This window comes from Nomascus leucogenys, chromosome 6 (assembly GCF_006542625.1).
Source record: "Nomascus leucogenys isolate Asia chromosome 6, Asia_NLE_v1, whole genome shotgun sequence".
Classification (NCBI taxonomy): Eukaryota; Metazoa; Chordata; class Mammalia; order Primates; family Hylobatidae; genus Nomascus; species Nomascus leucogenys.
In genome coordinates this window covers 29,608,088-29,632,862 of record NC_044386.1, presented here as the reverse complement: position 1 = coordinate 29,632,862, position 24,775 = coordinate 29,608,088, and the positions used below count along the sequence as shown (strand labels likewise).

At 46.1% G+C, this 24,775-nt stretch overlaps 1 protein-coding gene across 5 annotated transcripts in view; it reads right to left on the bottom strand.

The window, feature by feature from the left end:
* Nucleotides 1–24,775, bottom strand: part of PDZD2 (PDZ domain containing 2) — a 470,684-nt gene that overhangs the window by 19,374 nt on the left and 426,535 nt on the right. For 3 of the 5 annotated variants that reach the window (XM_030813944.1, XM_030813947.1, XM_030813948.1), the window contains 6 exons: nucleotides 22,209–22,290; nucleotides 20,423–20,457; nucleotides 19,528–19,684; nucleotides 17,213–18,024; nucleotides 14,262–14,406; nucleotides 801–4,821 (listed from right to left, as the gene is read on the bottom strand). In XM_030813944.1, the coding sequence (XP_030669804.1) occupies nucleotides 801–4,821; nucleotides 14,262–14,406; nucleotides 17,213–18,024; nucleotides 19,528–19,684; nucleotides 20,423–20,457; nucleotides 22,209–22,290 (5,252 nt within the window). The remainder of the gene's footprint in view (nucleotides 1–800; nucleotides 4,822–14,261; nucleotides 14,407–17,212; nucleotides 18,025–19,527; nucleotides 19,685–20,422; nucleotides 20,458–22,208; nucleotides 22,291–24,775) is intronic. The other 2 variants (XM_030813946.1, XM_030813945.1) reach the window with 2 other exon arrangements.

The following is a 24,775-nucleotide window of genomic DNA, read 5'->3' as shown; positions in this document are numbered from 1 at the left end:
TTTTAAAATATGTTAGAAATTCTCTGTTTAACTCCAGCTACCTCCAAAGGTCCAAACTCCCCTCTGTGCTGTGCTCTCTTTTCCCCTGCACCCCCCTCTCATGTTGCTTTTGCTTAAGTGCCATGTCCTCTAGAAGCCTCTCCTCAGAGCAAGACTTTGGTAAACATGTTTCCCTGCAGGCACTTTTACTTTTTCCAGCAGTGATATTAAAAACCAAGGGAGCTAAAATGCAATGTGGTATCCTGGATCCTGGAACAGAAAAACGGTATTAGCAGAATTTATTCAGCAAAATCTGAATGAAGTCTGTAGTTAATGGTGTTGTTCCAACATTAATTTCTTACTTTGACAAATGGACCGTGGTTATGAGAGATGTGAACACTAAGAAGAGTGGGTAAGAAGTAAGTGGGAGCTGGGCACAGTGGCTCACGCCTATAATCCCAGCACTTTGGGAGGCCGAGGCAGGCGGATCATGAGGTTAGGAGTTTGAGACCAGCCTGACCAACGTGGTGAAACCCCATCTCTATTAAAAATACAAAACTTAGCCAGGCATGGTGGCGGGTGTCTGTAATCCCAGCTACTCAGGAGGCTGAGGCAGGAGAATCACTTGAACCCGGAAGGCGGAGTTTGCAGTGAGCCGAGCTCACGCCATTGTACTCCAACCTGGGCAATGGAGCGAGACTCCATCTCAAAAAAAAAAAAACAGTAAGTGGGAACTCTGCATTATCTTTGCAACTTTTCTATAAAACTATTCCAAAATGAAACAAGTTTATCTGAGATAAAAGTGGGGGGCAGATACTTACTTAACTGACCAGCTTCTTCTAAAAGGCAGATCCTGGGCAGCTTCACCCATATCACTGGCTGAACTGGGTGTCTCAGCAGCACTGGTTTTAGGGCCACTTCCTCCTGGACAGGCCCTGTTCCCGCCCTTCTCGGGACACGAAACGCCTCCAGCAGGAGGGCCGGGTGACCTCCTGGGGGTGATCTCCAGCTCAGTTTTGAAGAGCACGGCACTCGGCCCTGCTGAGTAATCCTCACTGCAGAGCTTGTCAAGGTCAGGCATGCTCAAGGCTCTCAGCTCCTGGAGCTTGGAGCGGGACACGGGCGAGGGTTGCGTGTGGCGCACAGAGGACTTGTTCCTCTTAACGGGAGAAGCCGGGGTCATCGTTGGGGTGGGAATTCCCAAAGGACCAAGTGATTTCTTTAGTTCCGAATCAGAGCCCTTGCTACTGGTCTCTGGTGGGTTCTGCCGAGAGATGGTCAGCATCATGCTTGAGGGAGACTTAGCCATCTGGGGCAGGAGGGTGCCGGCTTCACTTTGGTTTTCGCTGCAGGAACTCAAGCTGCGTCTCAACAACCTTGCTGCTGCGTCACCTGGGTGGCCCAGGCTCCCGGAAACAATGCTGCCGGAAGACCGCCTCCCAATGGGAGGCTTGGAGCTCACCGACAAAAATGGGGAAGCCCCGGACTTGGCTACAGGCCGGTCAGCATTGGCCAGGTTCTCAAAAGACTTGATCCGCTGCTTCACAGAGAAAAATGAGGTAGATTCGTGGGGCCAGTTCTGCTCATAGCAGTAGTGTCGTCTGGTGACTTTGATTTTGTCTGTGACTAGGCAGCTCGTCTCCTGGACTGAAATGATATCCCCTTCATCTGTGGCTGGAAGATTCCTCGATGTTTCCAGCAGTGGCTTTACACTATATATGCCCTGTCCGTTAGCCAGGCTGGGAAGACCACCTCTGGATGCCTTTGCCTCGGGGACAACACTGCTTGTCACAGGGACCTGGCTGTCCCGAGGAGAGCGACCCAGGCTGTGTGGGGGGTGACCCTCCCGTCCAAAATGGCTTGAGAACTGGGCTGGCATGGAGTAGGTCCTGGTTGCTGGCCTTGGGGTGAAGTAGAGATGGTCCTCCCCCGAGGGGCCCCCTGGAATGCTGTTTCTGGGCACCCCTAGGGAGTCTGACATCAGGCTTGATTTTCCCTGGGAGGAATCTGCCTTTCTAATGGGCGTTTGAGGGGAGGAGGAGGAGGAGGACGCCAGTTTCGCCACGCTGAATGATCGTGACATTTCCTGCTCTGCCTGGGAGGCATGAGACGGGAGGGAGGATGGATGACTTGTGGATGATTCTGCGACCTGGTGACAAAGCCTGATTTCACTCTTCTCCAGACAGTTGCCCTGGGCCAAGCACCCTCCCCGTCTGTCACTTTCAGCTGGCTTGTTACCACATACAGTCTTTGACACTGTTTCAGCAGAAATCTCCACGATTTTCAGCTGGTTTGTTCTTTCGAGGCGATCGCTGGCCATTATGTTGCCTCCTTTTTCGCCAGTCGGCCTGGGTTGGGTTGTGTCTGCTGCCGAGTCCACGTGGCTGGCCAGGCGCGGCTCGCTCTGTCTGTTCCCTGCCACGGACATGCTGTTCCTAGATGCTGCGGGACTCACCGGCCCAGAGTCAGCACGGGGCGCCCTGCCCTCTGCTCTACACTTAGGAGATTTAGGAGTGGCTGGGCAACCTCTGTCGGGTTCAGAGAGGACAGCCACGTGGAACCTGCTCCACATGCCTTGCTCAGGAAGAGGCTTGGGAGGGGCCAGGGGCGAGACGAATGTCCTGATGCTTGTGTCAGACACCGAGGGTTTCACTGGCCCAGAGGTGGCAAGAGGTGGCTTGCTTTCCAGAACACACTGGGGGGACCTGGGAGCACCTGTGTTGTTTCTGTCAGGGTCCTCGTGGTCGGCTACATGGAGCCGCTGTGACACCACCTTAGAAAGTGTTTTGTGGGAGGTCTGGGGTGAGATCAAGGGTTTCCTGTGGTCCGTCCCCCCAACCTTCACGGCGTTCGCAGCAGGGACCTCACAGTTGACTTTGGCCTTGCCCTTGAGGCTGAGCCTCTTCAGCTTCGGACCACACTTTGGCTTCTGACCATTAGTCAGAAGCATCTCTGCCGGAGTCTTCTTAGACAGGTCCTTATTTTCCAGATTTGTTTTCGGCTGAGGAGGGCTATGAGGCACAGCAACACCCTTTTTTTGGCTTGAAGTCGCCATCTGAATCTTGGAGTCGGGACTTTTGGCAGGCATCAGAGATTGTTCCTTCTCGGTTTTGCTCTTCAAATGTGTGCCTTGGTTATGTTTATTTATTTCTTTAAACCAGGCCATGATGGGCCTCCTAGCGATCATTTTTGGTTTCTGTAGCAAGTCATCCAGGTCTTGACTTTCAGAGATGTGGAGGTTTTCCAAAACAGATTCTCCATTCTTAGGGACATCCGCACTTTCGCATTGATTCAGGGTTTCGTCATCTAGCAGGTCATGTTCTAAGCCATTTACCATGTTAGGGGAGCTGAGAATGATGGGCGGACTGTGAAAATGCCTGGCTACTTTAGACAGCTGACTGTTTTCCATGGCTGAGCTAGCACTGGTGACTTCCGTGGTTTCTTCTGCACACGAGGGCCTGTGGTTCTGTGAAGTGCTTATGTCCGCATGAGTTTCATGCTCCTGAGAGCTCATCTCCAAGAGTGAAAATGGCTGGGAAGAGTCTGGGCCTGAAGTGTGTGAGCCTGGCAAGCAGGCAGCCTTCTCACGGGGACTGGCCACCGATTCTCTCGGAGTGCGGTATTTTAATGACAGGACTTTGGCTGAGGCAGGACAGATGGCAGCCTGGGTGGGAAGATGAGCAGGACTCGAGGGTGGATTTGAGCAGCCATTTGTGGAACAAATCTCAATCTGTTCCTCTTCTGAGTCCGAAGGATCTTCCTTGTGCAAAGACACACGGGAACGAGGAGGGGACCAGCCATCCCTGGCGGAAGCTCGTGGGGCTTCGGTGAGTGACTCAGGGTCAGAAGAAGAATCCTCAGCATCGCCATACATGGATGACAGAGACGGCTCCGTGCTGTCACCCAGGCCTGATAGGGAGGTGCTGTCTTCATGAAAACTGCTAAAATTTCTAGAGTAGTTGCTCAGAAAGTTTTTGTTCACAGTAAAATGTTTGTCGGGATTAATTGAATCTAAAACCGAAGGCTGGGAGGCCCACTGTGGGTGAGGGGGGGCACTAGCAGCCCAGGCCCTCCTCGGGGAGGAGGTCTGGCCCCCCGGGACTGGCTCGGCACGGCAGGAGCTCCCACCTCCAGCCCCGGCTGGTGGGCGGCCCTGAGCACTGCCCTCCTGACAGCCACTGTCCCCCGTCTGGGAAGACGGAGACCTCGCTGCAGAAGCATCCAACTCCTTGATGAAGCTGTCAATGTCCGTCGCAGGGCTCTCTCTACTCCCCCCCGGGCAGCAGTGCCCCAAGACATGGCCACATGCTTCTTTGGTGTTGTCAGTGGATGGCAGCAGGGAGAGGCTGGCCTGCGGTGCCCTTGAGGATACAGAATCTGCTCCCTCCAGCAGGGAAGGCTCCTGGGAGCTTTCAGGTGCATGGATTCCTGTCATTTCCAGAGCCTTACTGTGGTTACCTGGAGCTCCCTGTCTCTGCTCCTGGGATGTGAGGGGGTCTCCTGGCAGGACAGCACCAGCTGGTGTCATTCCCTCTGCCCCAGCTCCCGCTCCCCTGAGGGCAGCTGCCTTCCTGGTATTGTGGGGTGTGCTGGTTTCCGATGCTGATCGAGTCTTGCTGTAGTCAGGGGAAGCCGCTGCTTTCTCCCCCGGGGAGGGGCTGCCCTCATGGGGGAGCCTGACTGGAGACCTGGCCTTGCATTTGGCGACCCTGGGCGATGCAGGCTGGCTGGGATTCTCCGGCCGACTGAATTGCCCTGTGTCTACAGAGGTCTTGCTGGGGTCAGGATGAGCCGCCCCCTTCTTCCCTGGGGAAGAGATGAGGTCTGAGGAACTGTCCAGTTCTATGTGGAGAATGTAAACAGAAGGTACATACACAGGAGAGGTTGTAGGGGAGATAAAAGGGAAAATATGAGAAAGCAGCCCCTCAATTATTAAAAACTGGAAAATTATAAACAATCTCAAGTATTTTTTTCTTTTTCGGAAAGCCAGGCGTGGTGGCTCATCCCTGTAATCCCAGCACTTTGGGAGGCCAAGGCGGCTGGATCACCTGAGGTCAGGAGTTTGAGACCAGCCTGGCCAACATGGTGAAACCCCATCTCCACTAAAAAAAAAAAAAAAAAAAAAAAATTAGCTGGGCATGGTGGTGGGCACCTGTAATCCCAGCTACTTGGGAGGCTGAGGCAGGAGAATCGCTTGAACCTGGGAGGCGGAGGTTGCAGTGAGCCGAGAACGTGCCATTGCACTGCAGCCTAGGCAAAAAGAGTTAAACTCCGTCTCAGGAAAAAAAAAAAAAAGGCATTCTGTGGCCTAAATGGAGGCCCTTCTTGTCTTTCTGGTTTTCTCTCTAAAATTATAGAGTACCCACATCTAACAAATACCACCCTGCTTTAGACACTCTAAGAGAACTCAGATTAGCCAGCAGAAGAAACATTTGCGTCTGCCCATTTTTCTCTCTTTTGGTATTTCTATGATGGCGGATGTTCCTACCACAAAGAAATGATACATTTGATGTGATGGATATGCTAATTACCCTGATTTAATCATTGCACACTTGGGTCTCTTTATGCCATTCACCCTCTGATGGCAAAGCCGCAGGCGTCAGGCTCTTGTTCTATTCGGTTCCCTACTCCTGTGTGGATGCAGCAAGGCCCTCGTGGCCCTCTCAGTCCCAGCATCTGGCCAGTGATGTGTGGGTTTGGCTCACACTGGGGGATATGAATGATGTACTTCAGTGTAAAACAGTCCAAGTGCTGAGCTCAAGAGGCATCCTTTTTAGTGCAGGGGCTGAGGCTAACTAGGGAAAACATACAGAATACGAAAGCTGGGATACAGGTCTACACCGAGCTCTGGCTGTCTCGACGAATTCAGAGGAGTGGGAGAGTGAGAAGCCAGATTATCCCAGGAAGCCTTGACAGAGGAGGTGGGGACTTGAATGGGGCTGATAAGGGGAGTTTGGCCAGAGAGTGAGGAAGAGGAAGGTGAGGAAGACAACGGAAGAGGACCGTTAAAATGTCCATACTACCCAAAGTCTTCTATAGATTCGGTACAATTCCTACCAAAATTCCAATGACATTTTTTACAGAAATAGAAAAAAAAAAAACAGTTGTAAAATGTGCATGGAACTACAAAGGACTCTGAATAGCCAAGGCAGTTTGAGTTTAAAAACAACAACAACAACAACAGGGCTGGGCATGGTGGCTCACACCTGTAATCCCAGCACTTTGGGAGGCCGAGGCAGGTGGATCACCTGAGGTCAAGAGTTCGAGACCAGCCTGGCCAACATGGTGAAATTCCCGTCTCTACTAAAAGTACAAAAATTAGCCGAGCGTGGTGGCACATGCCTGTAATCCCAGCTACTTGTGAGGCTGAGGCAGGAGAATCGCTTGAACCTGGGAGGCAGAGTTGCAGTGAGCCAAGATTGTGCCATTGTATTCCAGCATGAGCAACAGAGCAAGACTCCGTCTCAAAAAAAAATAATAATAATAAGGTATTGCATTTATTGAAATAGCTAGAAGAGAGAATTTGGGATGTTCCTACCACAAAGACATGATACATTTGATGTGATGGATACGCTAATTACCCTGATTTAATCATTGCACAATGTATACATGTATTGAAGTACCACTTTGTGCTCCATAAGTATGTACAATTATGTGTCAAATTAAAAAAAAAAAAAGGCGGCTGGGCGTGGTGGATCACGCCTGTAATCCCAGCACTTTGGGAGGCCAAGGCAGGCAGATCACTTGAGGTCAGGAGTTCAAGACCAGCTTGGCCAACGTGGTGAAACCCTATCTCTATGAAAAATACAAAAATTAGCCAGGCATGGTGGCGCGCACCTGTAATCCCAGCTACTTGGGAGGCTGAGGCACGAGAATCACTTGAACCCAGGAGGTAGAGAGCAGTGAGCTGAGATTGCACCACTGCCTTCAAGCCTGGGCAACAGAGCAAGACTCCGTCTCAAAAAAAAAAAAAAAAAAAACGCAACAGAATGAAAGCAGAGAAGCAAGAAAGAGCCTGAAATCTTGGAGGTGGCAGGGCAAGGGGATGTGTGCCAGTGGACAGTGGGAAGTCATCTCGGAGGTGGCTTCCAACAGCCACTCACTCCTGAAAGTGCCTCTTCATAAGGCCCTGCGTAGTCTTGGGCTAATCTTCCACCTCAGACACACAGCATCTTGCAACAGGGAAAAAAAATCTGGCATCAAAAAGAACAAAGCTATTTTCTTAGGAACTATGGGTCTGAGGGTGGAGTGAAAAATGAAGTTCCATGAAAGCTCTTGGTTTGAGAATTAAGTCAAACCAACTCTTCCCCAAATATTATGTTCGTTCCACAGCTCTCAGGTAAAATCATCTTAATTGCATTTTTTTAACCTCCTGAACCTTGCTATGTGAATAATTAAGAACTAATTATTAGGACTCAGCACTGTGCTAAGAGGTTTTCCAATAATTAAGGAGTTAACACTGTGCTAAGAGTTTTGCATACATTTAATTTTCCTCCTAACACTGAGGCATGTCCCGTGACCATCTGCATTGGAAGGATGAGGACGGAGAAACAGCGTGGTTAAGCGATGTGCCTGAGGTCAGAGTTCACAGGTGGCAGAGCCAGCAGTCGCCCCAGGAAGCTGGCTCCACAGCCCATGCTACCGCCTAAACCCTGACTATGTGGCCTCTGCATGGAGAGCCCGTGGCGATAACAAGGCTGGATTGTCGAGATCCCCATGGAGACCGCACTAGCTTTCCAGGCCACTGTGGAAGGCCAGGCGCCTGCCAAGACTCAAAGCCACGTGCTCTTCTCCTTCTCGGCTCAACCTTTTTTGAACTCCCCCTTAAGCATAATGTTCCTGCTTCTGGTGACAGCAAATATGGGCAGTAGTGGGGGTGGTGGGGGGGGAGTAGCAATGATACAAAAGGAGGGGATTTAAAGTCTGTTTTTAAATTTCATATTCAGGCCGTGGGCGGTAGCTCATGCATGTCATCCCAGCACTTTGCGATGCTGAGGCAGGCAGATCACTTGAGGTCAGGAGTTCGAAACCAGCCTGGCCAACATGGTGAAATCCCATCTCTACTAAAAATACAAAAATTAGCTGGGTGTGGTGGTGCACGTCTGTAATCCCACCTGCTCGGGAGGCTGAGGCAGAAGAACTGCCTGAACCTGGGAGGCGGAGGTTGCAGTGAGCCGAGATCAAGCCACTGTACTCCATCCAGCCTGAGCGACAGAGCAAGAATCCGTCTCAAAAATAAATAAATTTCATATTTGCTCACTGGATAAACCTAAACGGGTAATTCATGTTAGCAATTTGACTTTATTGCAAAGTCTGTAACTTAAAAGGTCTTCATCTGAGGGGGATGAGGTTACACTGAGGCAGCCTTTGGTTGTTGCCTTTCAAGACCACCTTTCCTCTGGAAACCTTCGAAATGCCCAGTCATGGGAGGAAGGCTGACTCGTGACAGCACATCCGTGGGGTGGAAGGCCCAGCAGCCTCTCCAAGTGATGTCGGGTGTAGAAGGGCCTGCAGGATAGCAGTGCGGTTTCCTAGAGTAGGCTACGGGTGTGCTGACACCAGAGTTGTCAGTGCGAGGGACAGCCTGCTAGGGCAGGCCCATGGGCTGAGGAGCAGTCTTACTGAGGCCAGCAGGCTGCTCAAATATTATTTTGTGTGGATGTATGAGGTTTAAAAAGGTTGTTAGGTACTGGTGACTACCACGGTGGGTTGTTTTTTTTTTTTGGCAAAAAGACAAAAAGCACAGGACTATATATTTATTCACACCCATGTACACACAAGACTCAAATGATACAGACCAAAATATTAACAGAGGTTTTTCTCTTGGGCTTAGGTGATTTTTATGCTATCTTTCAAAACTTCCCTCTCAATTGTAATTTCTTAAGTTTCTAGAATAAACACGTATCCCGTTCATAACAGAGTTAAACATTTAGTGACAAACAAGGGGCCTGGATTCCCCACACTGCTTCAGTTTCTCACAACAGCTTTGACAGCTTTTCCAACAGCTACCACCTCCTCTCATTCTGGTTTCCAAGAGCCACCCTTTAACAGACAGAGTCAATTGCTGCCAGAAAGCTAAATGGCTCTAAAAATCAGACCTCACAATCAACACATCTTGGTCAGCCATTTGCGCCTGTGTTTCTAAAGTTTCTAAAACTTTCTTAGGAAAATCATGTGTATAGGAATACATACACACACATATATACACACACATGTATCTTATTGAATGTGTATTATATACTGGGCAGATATATACACACGTATATGTTTCTCTTAGGAAAATCACATACACACACATAATATAACTTATTCAACATATTAAGTACTAGATTGTGTTCCAAATGCTACACATGAAAATGTTATTGATTCTTCCTCAACAACCCCATGAGGTGTGTAACTTAGGACAACAGTGACTAATCCAAGGTCCCTTCCCTGGTCAAATGTTGGGGCTCAGATATGAGCCCTGGCAGCCTGCGTATGCACCTGTGTGCTTAACCACTGTGCTGTGTACGGGCCATTTTGGAATATTGAGGATTATTTTTTAATGATAAGGTATTCCTTCTTTGATCACTTATGCATTTTTGGATATTTCAGTTTTAAAAAAGGTATGTTTTGGCTAGGGGCAGCAGCTTATGCCTGTAATCGCAGCACTTTGGGAGGCTGAGGCGGGCAGATCACTTGAGGTCAGGAGTTCGAGACCAGCCTGGCCAACATAGTGAATCCCCATCTCCACTAAAAACACAAAAATTGGCCGAGTGTGGTGGTGGGCGCCAGTAATCCAAGCTACTCAGGAGGCTGAGGCAGGAGAATCACTTGAACCCTGGAGGCAGAGGTTGCAGTGAGCCAAGATCACGCCATTGCACTCCAGCCTGGGTGACAGAGGGAGATTCTGTCTCAAAACAAAACAAAACAAAACAAAGATATGCCAGGCGTGGTGGCTCACGCCTGTGATCCCAGCACTTTGGGAGGCCGAGGTGGGCAGATCACGAGGTCAGGAGATTGAGACCATCCTAACATGGTGAAACCCCATCTCTACTAAAAATACAAAAAAATTAGCCGGGCATGGTGGTGGACGCCTGTAGTCCCAGCTACTCGGGAGGCTGAGGCAGGAGAATGGAGTGAACCTGGGAGGCAGAGCGTGCAGTGAGCCGAGATCGCGCAACTGCACTCCAGCCTGGGCGACAGAGCGAGACTCCACCACAAAACAAAACAAAACAAAATAAACAAAGGTATGTTTTGAAGAACATCCTTCTTACATATTGGAAAGCAGCTAAGCTATTTGTAATAACACTGGAAGAAGAACTGCTACCAGCACTCAAGTACTCAGCAGGACCAACTAGTCACAGATAGCCTTTTCATTGGAAAGGAGAGAGAAATATCTAAACAAAAGGAGCCAGAAGCTCTAAAATCTTTTGGAGATCAGGAAATTGAGTATTTCAGATACACCCCAAAAGCCCTTGAGGGGTGCCAGTGTGTCATTGCAACTCGATCAATCCTGACGAGGACCCTTAAAGAATTAAATGGTAACTCATATATTTTGTTTCGACATGTTAATTAAATATAGCACATATATTATTGCCTGTTAAATATAATCAGTTCCTGGTCTAGCATTCCTGGCTGCTCAGTGGGTGTAAGGGACACACAGTTACACCTTTCTCAAGGCTCATCTGTGGGAAATCCAGAGAGGGCGAGGCAGAAAAGCATCCAAACATGTGCACCCGCCGGGGTCAGTATGGTCACAGAGGTGCACAGAGCTCCAGGGAGCACGGGGCTGGGAGATGAAATTCTCTCTACACTATAACACAAGAGAACTTGACACGCAGAAACCCACTTACTTAAGGTACAAACCCGCAGTATTTTTTTTTTTAAGTTCTGGGATACATGTGCAGGATATGCAGGTTTGTTACATAGGGAAATGTGTGCCATGATGGTTTGCTGCACCTATCAACCCGTGACCTAGGTGTTAAGCCCTGCATGCATTAGCTATTGATCCTGATGCTCTCCCTCCACCCACATCCGCAACAGGCTCCAGTGTGTGATGTTCCCCTCCCTGTGTCCATGTGTTCTCATTGTTCAGCTCCCACTTATAAGTAAGAACATGTGGTGTTTGGTTTTCTGTTTCTGTGTTAGTTTGCCGAGGATAATGGCTTCCAGCTCCATCCATGTCCCTGCAAAGGACATGATCCCATTCCTTTTTATGGCTGCATAGTATTCCATAGTGTATATGTACCACATTTTCTATCACTGATGAAAACCTCAGTATTGACGAAAACTGGCCTACCTAGAATAAGAAATTCCTCAGTGGCAAGAAAGGAAAGAATGTTCTCCATGAGGTTGCAAATAGGAAATGCTGGTTTAGTGAAAAAAACCCTTTGCTGTCCCTCTTCCATTCCAAAGCAAATCTGGATTCCAAGAAAACTTCCAGACGACCATTATGTAGAACATGCACTCTTAAAATGTATGAAGATGCTGGCCTCAAATGAAGCCTTACTTTGAAAGGTGACATTGAAGGCTGCCTCAATGTAACTTCATCTCCCTCAAATAGAACCCCTCCACAGCCTTTTTTTTTTTTTTTTGAGACGGAGTCTCGCTCTGTTGCCCAGGCTGGAGTGCAGTGGCGTGATCTCAGCTCACTGCAAGCTCCACCTCCCGGGTTCACACCATTCTCCTGCCTCAGCTTCCTGAGTAGTTGGGACTACAGGCGCCCACCACCACGCCTGGCTAATTTTTTGTATTGTTAATGGAGATGGAGTTTCACTGTGTTAGCCAGGATGGTCTCAATCTCCTAACCTTGTGATCCGCCCGCCTCGGCCTCCCAAAGTGCTGGGATTACAGGCGTGAGCCACTGCACCCGGCCAAATAGAACCGTTTTTAACACTCTTTGCAGTAAAGTCAAATTGCTAACAAAAAAATGCCTGTTAGTGTTTGTCCAGCAAGTGAATGTGAACCCTAAAGACAAACCAGAAACCACAGTAACAGCTTCATCACTAACAAAGGAACAAAGAGCCTCAGATCACAGAACAAAGACATCAGGGGCCTGTATTTTTTCTGTGAGTAGCCATCAGGGTATGGGATAGATATTCTGGGGTTTCACTTTTTTCTTTTTTTTTTTTTTTTTGAGACGGAGTCTCGCTCTTTTTGCCCAGGCTGGAGTGCAATGGCTCGATCTCAGCTCACTGCAACCTCCGCCTCCTGGGTTTAAACGATTCACCTGCCTCAGCCTCCCAAGTAACTGGGAATACAGGCACCCGCCAACATGCCTAGCTAATTTTGTTTTGTATTTTTACTAGAGACTGGGTTTCACCACGTTGGCCAGGCTGGTCTCGAACTCCTGACCTCGGGATCCACCCGCCTCAGCCTCCCAAAGTACTGGGATTACAGGTGTGAGCCACCACGCCCGGCCCACATTTTTATTTTATAGGACAGCCCTAACAAGTAAGGCTATCTTTTTTCTGTCTACCACCGTAGTTTGCTAACCAATCAGAAGGCAGGCGCTGAGACAGTAACAACCAGCCGCCAGCTGCGGAGGACTGCTGGGACTCCCACAGAGCTGGACAAGTGGGATCACAGTCATCACCAGCCACTGAGAAGAGTGTCCCCTACCCACAGAGTGCAAGTTTAGAATCCAAATTTCCTTTTTTTTTTTTGAGACAGAGTCTCACTCTGTCCCTGAGGCTGGAGTGCAGTGGCACAATGGCACAATCTCAGCTCACTGCAACCTCTGCCTCCTGGGTTCAAGCAATTCTCGTGTCTCAGCCTCCTGAGTAGCTAGGATTACAGGCATGCGCCACCACACCCGATACTTATTTTATGTTTAGTAGAGGCGAGGTTTCACTATGTTGGCCAGGCTGGTCTTGAACTCCTGACCTCAAGTGATCCGCCCACCTTGGCATCCCAAAGTGCTGGGATTACAGGCATGATGAGCCACCACGCCCCACCAGAATCCAAATTTTCAATAAAGTTCTCCACTAACAAGGAAGCAAAGTCATTTAATTCAGTTGATTTTTAAAAATCATGTTTTACAGTATTATTTTGTTCAACTGCTAGATGATGGGTAGCCAAATTTTACACGCACACACACACCCCACACACTTTTTTTTTTCCCCCAGAGATTGGGTTTACTTCTGTCACCCAGGCTGGAGTGTAGTGGCGTGATCATAGCTCACTGCGGTCTCAAACTCCTAGGTTCAAGTAACCCTCCTGTCTTAGCCTCCCAAGTACAGACACATGCCACCACATCTAACTAATTGCCTTTTTTTTTTTTTTTTAAATTTTGAGACACAGTTTCGCTGTATAGCCCAGGCTGGAGTACAATGGCATGATCTCGGCTCACTGCAACCTCCGCCTCCCGGGTTCAAGCAATTCTGCTGCCTCAGCCTCCTGAGTAGCTGGTATTATAAGTGCGTTCCACCATGCCCAGCTAATTTTTTTGTCTTTTTAGTAGAGACGGGGTTTCACTATGTTGGCCAGGCTGGTCTTGAACTCCTGACCTCGTGGATCTACTTGCCTCAGCTTCCCAAACTGCTGGGATTACAGGCGTGAGCCACCGCACCCAGCCCCTAAATAAATACTGAGATGATTTCTGCCACCACGATGTTACTTAATCTCTCATCAACACTTATGTGTGGGTTTTCAGTATCATTTCACTTGTCCTTTGTGGAGGTTTTTGTTGCCATTTCTCAGTGCATTTGATTTCACATAGGCAGAGTGCTGAGATTTTGATGGGTGGGAAGTCCTTTTGATTCATCTTATGTCTTGTTGGTGTCACAAAAGGGTAAAAAGGGTCAACTGACTGAAAATGGATGTATTCAACATGGCATGAAAACGATGAGTTTAGGCATAATGATATAGTAAAGGTGCTAAATGCAGGCAGTATTTAAATGTTAATTTGTGTAAAGGATTTTTCTCCTTAAAAATATCAATTTTCTTTCTTTTTTTTTTTTTTTTTTTTGATGGAGTCTTGCTCTTGTCGCCCAGGCTGGAGTGCAATGGCGCCACCTTGGCTCACTGCAACCTCCGCCTACCCAGTTCAAGCAATTCTCCTGCCTCAGCCTCCCAAGTAGCTGAGATTACAGGTGCGTGCCACCACGCCCAGCTAATTTTTATATTTTTTGTAGAGATGGGGTTTCACCATGTTGGCCAGGCTGGTCTCAAACTCCTGACCTTGGCCTCCCAGAGTGCTGGGATTACAGGTGTGAGCCACTGCACCTGGCCTGTATAATGCTTTTATTAGGGTATCTCCCCACCTACCTTAAGATTAACAAATGGGAAAATAATCTTACCAGTCATGGGTGGTTGCCCCAGCTCTGGTGCAGCTTTGGGCAGGTTCTCTGTGAGGTGGCTGGCATCCGGGTGGGACAGAGCACTGGCTAGTTCACAGTTGGTAGAGACACAAGCATCTCCAGTGGTCAGCTTTCCCAGAGATTCCTGGCACAATGACAACCACAAGCCACTTGAAATAGCTTTCAGGCTTTCTCCACCGTAAGATGAGATCATATATAGAGAGCAGAGCTAGTTTAGGAAAAGGCAAAGGAGCCCTGGACTAGGAGCCAGTAGATCCAGATTGTGGGTTTAAGGTCTGCTAGGAATTAAATGGTCTTATCATTCTTCCCCAAGCCTCCATTTTTTCAACTCTAAAATGGGGATAAAACATTCCCAGTCTTACTCATAGAGCTTAAAAGAAGACAATTAAATGAGAAAAGTTATAAAAACAGCACATATAAGGCTAGACAGATGTATGGTATTGTCATTATATTGCATAGAGATATCCAAGGCTATAACTCCTTAGTTTGGTACTGAGGGAATGAACGAATCTGGATAAACGAAATTGACATTTCATATTTCAAGACTTCACTTTGGCTAAGTGTCCATTACTTTCTCTTCCTTTCTTCTACCTAACATTCAATGCAATGAAATTCTAAAACTAACAGATTCATCTGAAATGTATCCATTGTGAGTCATAAAGTGGCCCGAAGGTGGCAGCAGAGCACAGAGGTGAGGGGTAATGTGTCTTTCAGCAGCTTTGGTAAGAAATCTTTTCATAAAATGTCAGTTACCAGCTGAGGGAAACCTAGATAGGGTTTAACTCAGTTAATTTTCTATTTATTAGTAACACAAATGTAACATAAAAACAGTAGAGGAGTTTCAGAACTAGACAGAGGCGGTGGGTCATATTGCGTTGTGAATGTACTAAGTGCCGTTGGATTGTACATTTCAAAATGGTTAATTTCATGTTATATGAATTTCACTTCAATTTAAATCAAGTAGTAAATAAAAACAGAATATAACTCATTTGCCAAAAGAGGAAGGTTTTTTCTTCCAATATTTGAGGATATATACTTTATAGCAATCCATTCTATTTTCTTTCTCAGACATAAATAAATAAAATCAAATTTTGTAACTAAAATTTTTATGAGAAAAATTAGTCTTGTTGTACAAGTTTCAAATGCTGCTCAAAAGTTCATTGAGAGTATTTAGAATTACAAAACTCTTATTTTAATAGATATAAATTATTATGAATAAAAATCCTAATTTGCCTTTATACAGTTATCCAAAACTTGTGATAATTTTTTTTTTTTTTTTTTTTTTGAGACAGAGTCTTGCTCTGTCACCCAGGCTGGAGTACAGTGGCACGATCTCAGCTCACTGCAACCTCCACCTCCTGAGTTCAAGCGATTCTCCTGCCTCAGACTCCCGAGTAGCTGGGATTACAGGTGCACACCACCACACCTGACTGATTTTTGTATTTTTAGTAGAGACGGGGTTTTGCCATGTTGGCCAGGCTGGTCTCGAATTCCTGACCTCAGGTGATCCACCTGCCTCAGCATCTCAAAGTGGTGGGATTACAGGCATGAGCCACTGTGCCTGGCCAATGCTTTTTAAAAGAAGAAATTTACCCAATGGCCAAACATTATATTTTAAAACACAGGTAGTGGTTGGAGGTAAAATATGATATTTGAGGAGAAGGAAAACAGATGTGCATTTCTATTAAAACAAAAATAAGGTTAAAAAACGACTTTTGCCTGGTATAGTTTTTATGACTTAGCATTTTCCAGGTCTATTGACATATATGTTTATATAAACCACTTGAACACACATCTGTAATAATATGGCTTTATAAGTCATCTCAGATTCTTTGTTCAGCGAGAGAGAGAGAGAAGTTATTTATGTTAAGCAGATTATAAACAACATTGATTTCTCGTACTGTCTCCTTGATAAAGTAGACGTATATTGAAAATTTTTAAAAATGAACAATTTGATAATTCTAACATACTCATAACCAAGTAGTAACATAACCAATATTAACTTGCATTCAATGTGGTGCATTCTAAATTTCTAAGTGAATGCATCCCTGTTATTCCATATGATACCACAGCAAGGTTATGAGTGGCTATAATTATACATAACCAATGTAGAAATTTGGAAAAATGTAAGGATCACTCATAACCTTATCAGCTGGAGGGAATCACTGTTAACATATATTTGATGGTCCCTCCAGCTCTGTGAGATGACCAAGGCAGAGAGCACCCGCCCAGAGAACTAAGCTCAGAAATGTTTAATAACTTGCCCAAGTTGTAACTCGACCAGTGCCAACTAGTCAGTGGTGGAGCTCATGCCAGGCCCATGGTTTTACTTTCCCTGTGCCACACTGCCTTTCCATCATCAGCCACAGGCGCTGTGTACAGGTAAGACAGAGATTCTATAGTATCTTCTGGCCAAATGATCTCATGACTAACAACCTGCTGATACGTTAATAAGCTCCCTAGGCTGGGTGCGGTGGCTCACGCATGTAATCCCAGCACTTTAGGAGGCCGAGGCAAGTGGATCACCTGAGGCCAGGAGTTCGAGACCAGCCTGACCAATATGGTGAAACCATGTCTCTACTAAAAAATACAAAAATTAGCCAGGCATGGTGGTGTGCGCCTGTAGTCCCAGCTCCTCGGGAGGCTGAGATAGGACAATCGCTTGAACCTGGGAGGCGGAGGTTGCAGTGAGCTGAGATTGCGCCACTGCACTCCAGCCTGGGTGACAGAGTGAAACTCCATCTCCAAAAAAAAAAAAAAAAAAAGCTCCCAAGCAGTCCAGGTATTTAAGTGATGACTCTGTTGAAAGATAATTCTCCAGCCATCATCCTTTCCCACTGGCAGCTTACCCATGCTTTACAACAGACTCCACCTTCACTCACACATATTCATGCACTTCCATTCCAAGTAACTAAGAGAAAGTCAGTTACCTTCTCCACAGCTCCACCTGGCTGAAAGCCAGCGACAGTCACTTTGACAGAAGTGGCCTGGACTCTCGAGTCCAGATTGCATGGATCATTGGCTCTGCCAGTCAGGTTCACTGTCTCTGAGCCACTGGGCCTGGCCTCAGCCTCGGATCTCTTGCAGTGGGGGCTGACCCTGGCCACTGGTCTGTGCCTGGGGCCCAGGCCTTCATTTTTCTGCTGGGGGGATCTGGGGCTCCCAGTGTTCGTTGGACTCTGGGTGTCTGTATGGACTGTGTATTCCAATTTGGGTGCGCTACTTGATCCTGACAGTTCCTTCTTCCACCAGCTTCCAGGGCTCCCCTTGCGGACCTCTGCAAAGTCCGTGAGGTTGGCTGCGTGGGAAGCAGCATCCACCATGCCCTCTGGGATACTCTCCTCTAAGTCCACTGAGCTACCAAGAAGAGGTGCCGAGATGGCCTTGCTCACCAGTGTTTTCCGGGGTCGTTCCTCTTGGTTGTGGACGTCCATGCCCTTGGAAGAGGAAATTAAGACACGCCTCGGGTCATCCTCTGACAGAGGCCTGATGGGACCCGGGAGGGCCCCTGGGAGTGAAATGCAGTCCCCTTCTCTGTCAAACTCTTCCTCATCACTGGCATCGTTGGCATCATAGCAGCCTACCTTCCTCTGGCGGAGGAGAGGGTTTCGGAGGGCCTGTGGGCTTCCGGGGAGACTGGCTTGTCTGGCAACTGTCACCTGCTTGTGGAAGAGCCCAGAGGCCCGATGGCTCCCAAGAGTCACGAGGCTGTTGGCTCTGGGTTTTCCAGGCTCCTTGTGAGCTGGCGGAGGTGGGGAAAGAAAAGTCAAGTGAAATTGAGCTTCCCGCTTGGCCCTGTCATATCATCTGACCCCATCATTACACATAAGCATTTCCACATTCACTAACACCAGACACACAGCCGCAGCCACTGGACACAAGGCCTAGGCAACATGGCTTCCTGGAGGCTATATGGAGTAGACAGGCGGGCTTTCTCTTTTCCCTACTGACCTACCCCCCCCGCCTCCTTTTCTTAAACCCCAACCTCTGGATTAACTCAAACATATGTGCTGTCGGAAGACAGAAACTTAATTCTTCCACCTCCATGATTATCTAACACATTGTTAGGGTTTAACCTAAATGCTGCTGAGAATTCCTCCATAGAAGGATACCTGGGGACTGATGGCATGTCCCACACACCTGGGCTGCCTTCTTTGCCCCTTGAGGTCCTTCCTTCATCTGCAGAAAGGGAGGCTTGATTGACACGCACATGAGCGCTTGCGGCCTGAACTGTCCTACGTCTCAAAGATACTCTAGAACAATGCCAACCTGAATCTGCAACAATTTTTATATCTTGTTAAATGTAGTGAAAAATTACACGTTTGCAGCTTGAAATGTTTCTATAAGAACAGAGCAAGCTCATCGATAGCTCCGAATGAGTCGCTGCCTGCCTCTTCTAAAACAAGGGGATTTTCTTCTTCAGATGTTAGAAATTAAGAGGAAACCTCACCAGCAGAAAGGAGTCTGAGAAATCAGTATGGATCATATCAGATTATCATCTCATATTATCTCAAATAGATACAGCAATGAGATTTTTAAAAAAACCTTTTGACAGTATGTCTCTTATGAGTTCTCAATCTTTAATTTACAGCCTTCTACAAAGAATGAAGCTAGGGCCTGTAAGGGAAGGGACCTGGAATTTGGCCGGATTCCCTAAAATGTAAGGGCATCAGGTTGCCCATCCTGATTTGATGCCATAAAATTCAAGACTACATTATGTAAATGGCATTGAAAGGAGGTCTGGTTTAGCCAGCATCCACCCCTGGCTATAGCATGTGCATCCAGCCCATTTACTGAGTAACTGAGTGGCCTGTCACTGACAGTGGCTGCATTTTCCAAGAGTAAACTCTCAGGGTACAGCATTGTCTAATGGTGCGATCTCAGCTCACTGCAACCTCTGTCTCCCCAGGTTCAAGCAATTCTCCCCACTCAGCCTCCCGAGTAGCTGGGATTACAGGCGCGTGCCACCATGCTTGGCTAATTTTTGTATTTTTAGTAGAGATGGGGTTTCGCCATGTTAGCCAGGCTGGTCTTGAACTCCTGACCTCAGGTGATCCCCCTGCCTCGGCCTCCCCAAGTGCTAGGATTACAGGCGTGAGCCACTGCGCCCAGCCTGGTCTCCAGCTCTTTTCTCATATTGCAGCACCAGGGTAGTTAAACCATTGCAGCCGCCAGCATAGAGGTGGAAACCAGTCACTGCTGACTAGAATGCAGAGCCCAGGCCCTCTGGGGCGCCCCTGCTTACTGGAGGTGCTGGGAGGCAGGCTGCCCTCCTCTGATGTGCTGCAGCCACTTCCTGGGTGATCCTCGTCCTCAGAACCGGCCACCATGAAGTCTGACAAGGGGCCAGGGACATCGTGGGCAAAGTACTGGGAGAGTTCAGATTCAGAAATAAGGGAGTCCTGTTGAAGAAGAAAACATCCGATAACTAAGGAAACACAGCAGAAGCAGATTTTCAAGGGTTATTACGTCCTATCTTTCCAGGAACACTTCGTTCTAATCCACGGTCACTTGAAGTAGCTGTGATAGTAAACACCAACCTCCATTTACCTCAGAACGGCTAAATTGACAACTAATGAATAAAAAGGTGACTGCTGCCAATGTTTTTGGAGACTTTATGTTTTTGGCTAAATTTTTGGCAATGATCGGAAAAGCCACAGCAGCAACACATCAGCCATCCCAGGAAAAACACTGGGGGGATGCCATGGGAAAGCCAAATGTGATTCAAGCCAACCAGTCTAGCCAAATGGTGAACAAAAACCAGGGGAGTTTGAATCCTGCGCCCCAATGCACTGAGACTCATCAAGAGCCTAGCTGAGGAAGATTCCATGGCCTCCTTAAAGCCCTGAGTCCTGACTCATGCTGCTTTATTATGGAGCAGTTTGAAAAGTTATTTTGCAAACTGTAGTTCAGTTCTTTTATTTTGTTGCTCTATTCTTTTGCTGGATAAGTGTTTAGCAAAAGAAACACACATTTTTGCATCTGTTCTCAAATGAGCATTGTTGTGATTTCCTGTATAAAGTGGCAAAAATGACTCATGGGCAGAAACAGGGACTGGGCCCTCAGGCTTGACTTGTGGGCTCCAGGAATTGGTTTGTGGTCCAGCTGAGGGAGGCAGGTAGCAGTTCACCTTGACTCACCTTTTTTGCAATAGAGGGACTCTTCAAGGGGGTACCTGTTGGAGGGAAAATTCACCATATTGTCAAAACAATAAAGCTCAAGTCACAAACAGGCTCACATCCTTAACTAGCAAAGCAGGTGGCAAACACAGTAAACAAAACTCCCTTTGCTTGACGATGCGCTGCATGCACAGGGTTAGATGTGCATGCAGTCTACCTGGGTACCTGATCCTCATCCCCATCCCATCTGCCATGATGCTTCAAGCCCTAACTCAGATGCTACTACCTGCATGATGATCCCAGTTAGAAGTAATTCCTTCTGAATTTCCAAAGTGTTTTATCCTACCCACACATCAACTTTCATATACATCATATAATGTATGAGTGGATGTGTCTTGTCTCCCTTCTTCAATCTACAGAGCAGAAATGTTGACTGATCTGACCCCACGGAGCTGGATATTTATTTATTTTGAGACGGAGTTGGACTCTTGTTGCCCAGGCTGGAGTGCAATGGCATGATCTCGGCTCACTGCAACCTCCTCCTCCTGGGTTCAAGCAATTCTCCTGTCTCAGCCTCCCGAGTAGCTGGGATTACAGGCATGCGCCACCACACCCGGCTACTTTTGTATTTTTAGCAGAGATGGGGTTTCTCCATGTTGGTCAGGCTGGTCTCGAACTCCAGAATTCAGGTGATCCGCCCGCCTTGGCCTCCCAAAGTGCTGGGATTATAGGCGTGAGCCATGGCGCCCGGCTGGAGCTGTACATCGTACTTCATATCTACTAAGTGTTCGGTGATAATTGCTGAATGGATTGAAGGATGAATGAACAAATGAACATCACCCAAGAAACTCATGAAAGAACTGAGAAGATGACTGAATATCTATTTTAGTTTTTAACTGTAGGATGAAAAGGCTCAGGATTTAAACTATATGCCATGAAGCAAAAGGGACTTTGGGTATGAGGATTACGGCTTAATGAACTCTTTATAAATGATCAAGTGGAAATGCTGGGATTATGACAGCACAGCTTTCAGGCAGGTGGGGATGATGAACTGGTTGAATAAAAAGCCTATGATGGCTGTGTCCACTTCAAATATATTAATTACGAATGTAAATAATCAGGGTATTTCATGATTGCCAAAAAACCCGATGCTTTCCTTTTCCTCTGACAACTAATAACTTATGTCTCAGTTCCTTTTCCTCCCAGGTAGCAATCTGAACGTCAGTATAATCTCAAGCTCAGAAATGTGTGAAGAGTCCCTTTAGGCTTCCATGCTAAAGGAAACTTTAAGACTTGATATAATGTTTCATATTTTAAATTCATATGAAATTCCTACTATCTCAAGCTTCTCTGCCTGAACTTTTCCACTTCAGCGAAAACATGATTTTTGCTACCTCTATTACCCTTTTGAATGGAAACTTTTTAATTCATGTAAAGAAATCTCAGGCTTTTCGGTAGATAATACTCTGCATCTACCAAACTACTGAAATTCTGGTTATTGTTTCCCTTTCATCTTGAGCATTTCGAATGAATCAAGCATATATACATGAAATACTTCTAACTTACCTTTGCAAATTATTTGGAAGTAGTATAAGAACATGCATGATTAGATCTTTAATGAAGCACATTAAATAACTGCAGAAATCAAAACTAGCAGCCAAGAGAAAGCATAGACTGTCTTTGACAGCTACTTTTGCCAAACCCGATAATTACAAAGAATCCAATAATACTGCACTGGGGAGTGCCCGTGGGTGAACTTAATGAGAAACTCTTCTGAATGTTGAATGAAAATGTGAGATTACAGTACCTAAGCCAGGAGAGGAACTGGCCTCTTTGCTCTCCTGATAAGTGCTGCGTGCTATCACTTCATCCATTTCCTGCTCGGAAACCTGATTTTCAGCAGAAAGCAAAGATTAGATGGTTTTATTTATTCATTTCTCCCAATAAAAGTACCTAGGACCAGAGTCAGAGTCAAGTGTAGATAAAGAGGCAAACCACAGGGCCAGCTGATATCTGCCTCTCCAGAAAACTCACTTCCATTTTTTTTTTTGTTTTTTTTTGAGACAGAGTCTCTCTGTTACCCAAGCTGGAGTGCAGTGGCTTGATCTTGGCTCGCTGCAACCTCCGCCTCCCAGGTTCAAGTGATTCTCCTGCCTCAGCCTCCCAAGTAGCTGGGACTATAGGCGGACGCCACCACGCCTGGCTAATTTTTGTATTTTTAGTAGAGACAGGGTTTCACTATATTGGTCAGGCTGGTCTTGAACTCCTGACCTCGTGGTCCACCCACCTTGGCCCCTCAAAGTGCTGGGATTACAGGTGTGAGCCACCGCGCCCGGCCTAATTCTTTTTAAACAATTTTAAACCTACATAAAACATGTAAGAGTAGTGTGCAAGAGTAGTATACTTTTCACCTAGAATCACACATTTTTAACATTTTGCCACATGCATGTCCTCCCTATACACACACACACACACACACACACACACACACCACACACACACAGAATTACAGCTTTTTGCTAAACCATTTGTGAGTAAGTTGCAGACATCATGACCCTTTACCTGTAAATATTTCAGCATGGGTCTCTTAGAAACAAAGACATTCTTTTAAATAACCATGATACTATTATCAAATTCAGGAAATGCAACATTGATGACTGTGTAACATACATTTCATATTCCAGTTTGACTAAATACTGAATACTGACAGTACTTTTCTAATAGTGTCCTTTGCAAGTACCACTCGAAGTGTGTCTGTAGTCTGGGACTAGCTCACAGAAAGTTTAATGCCAACCTGTGATGGGATAAGAACTTAACTCCAGAATGCAAATTAGCATACAGCTTCATCAACATCATCATGCTAAGGAAAAAATGTCAACTCAACTATGTAATAGTGTGCATGGTGACACAATGTTTACATTTTGGTGCCCGTACATCTTGCTGTGGACCTGTAGCGGGCTGTCACGGATCAACTTCTTTGCACAGTGATGTTTTATTAAGAAAATTGTTTTTGGCAATGCAGGATCTAGTTGTTGTATGTCTTTAGTCTCCTTTCATCTGAAACAGCTCCCGAACCTTTCTTGGTCTTTCATGGCACTGATATCTTGGAAGAAACCAGGCCAATCCAAACCTTCAATTAGGATCTGTCTGATAGTTTCCTCATGCCTAGATTTAGATTATGCATTTTTTTTTGACAGAAAAAGTATAAAAATGATTTCCTTCTCAGTGCATTCAGAGGCACTAAGGGTCAATGTGTCTTATAATCGGTGATAACTTTGATCTCTTGATTAGGGATGGAATTTGCCAGATTCCTACACTGGAATTTTTTTCAGTCATTAATGAGTAATCTGTAAAGAAACAGTTTGAGGCTATGTAAATATCCCGCTCTCCAATATATTTGTACCCCAGGGTTTTAGCATCATTGACTATTATTGCTTAAATCAAGTATGACTATGAAGCTTTCAAAACAGTGCTTCTGTAAGTTTTCTATTCCTTCTATATTTATTAGTATCATGGCAGATTCAGTTGTTATCCATAACTGTCATTATTCATGGGAGGATTTTTTTAAAAAGCCTGATATATACTGAAATATATTGATTAAAATAGTAAGAAAATGTGGAGTTTCTTTTTTAAAGGTAGGAGTATTTAAAACTTAGAATGGTAATTTTATGTACTAATATTTGGCATAAGCAATGTTTGGATAAGCATAGCAATTTGTCTTAATATTTCTATACAGAATTCAGCATTATATTTTATCATAACAGGTAAATTATGACATTGTGGCCTTTATGTAATGTTTTATGGTAGGCTTCACAGGAAATAAAATATGTACACATACATGTGCTCAGGCATATATACTTACACACACACCCCCCTCCACATAGTGAAGAATAATTTTATATAAATGAGTCAGGGAAAATATCAGCTTAAAGAGTGGTTGCTGTTTTTCTTAATACTAGACTTTTTGACTAGGAGAAAAATGGACTTCTATTACTTTCTTCCACTTAACATAAGCTAGAAGCTGCTATCCCAGCAAGTCCAAATCTCAGCCAGACTAGACCTGGAAGGCTTAAATAACCCAACTGGGCAGCGACCGCTCCAGACATTATGAGAAACAGAAGAAAAGAAATCCTCGTGGTATTTCTCTTGGAATAACAAGAAAACTAAGCAAGCACATACATTCAGTATCAAAATGTACTATTGGCATGAAATGCTGGGCTAAGTGGTACAAAAATACATTCAACATAAAATGGAATCTTAACCAAAAGAAAAATACAGCATGAGGTTACAACCAAGAACACCACGTTTACCTAGGAAGAAACGTGAAATCCAGTCAAACAAACACTGGCATTTGGTTTTGCTGGACATATCTCC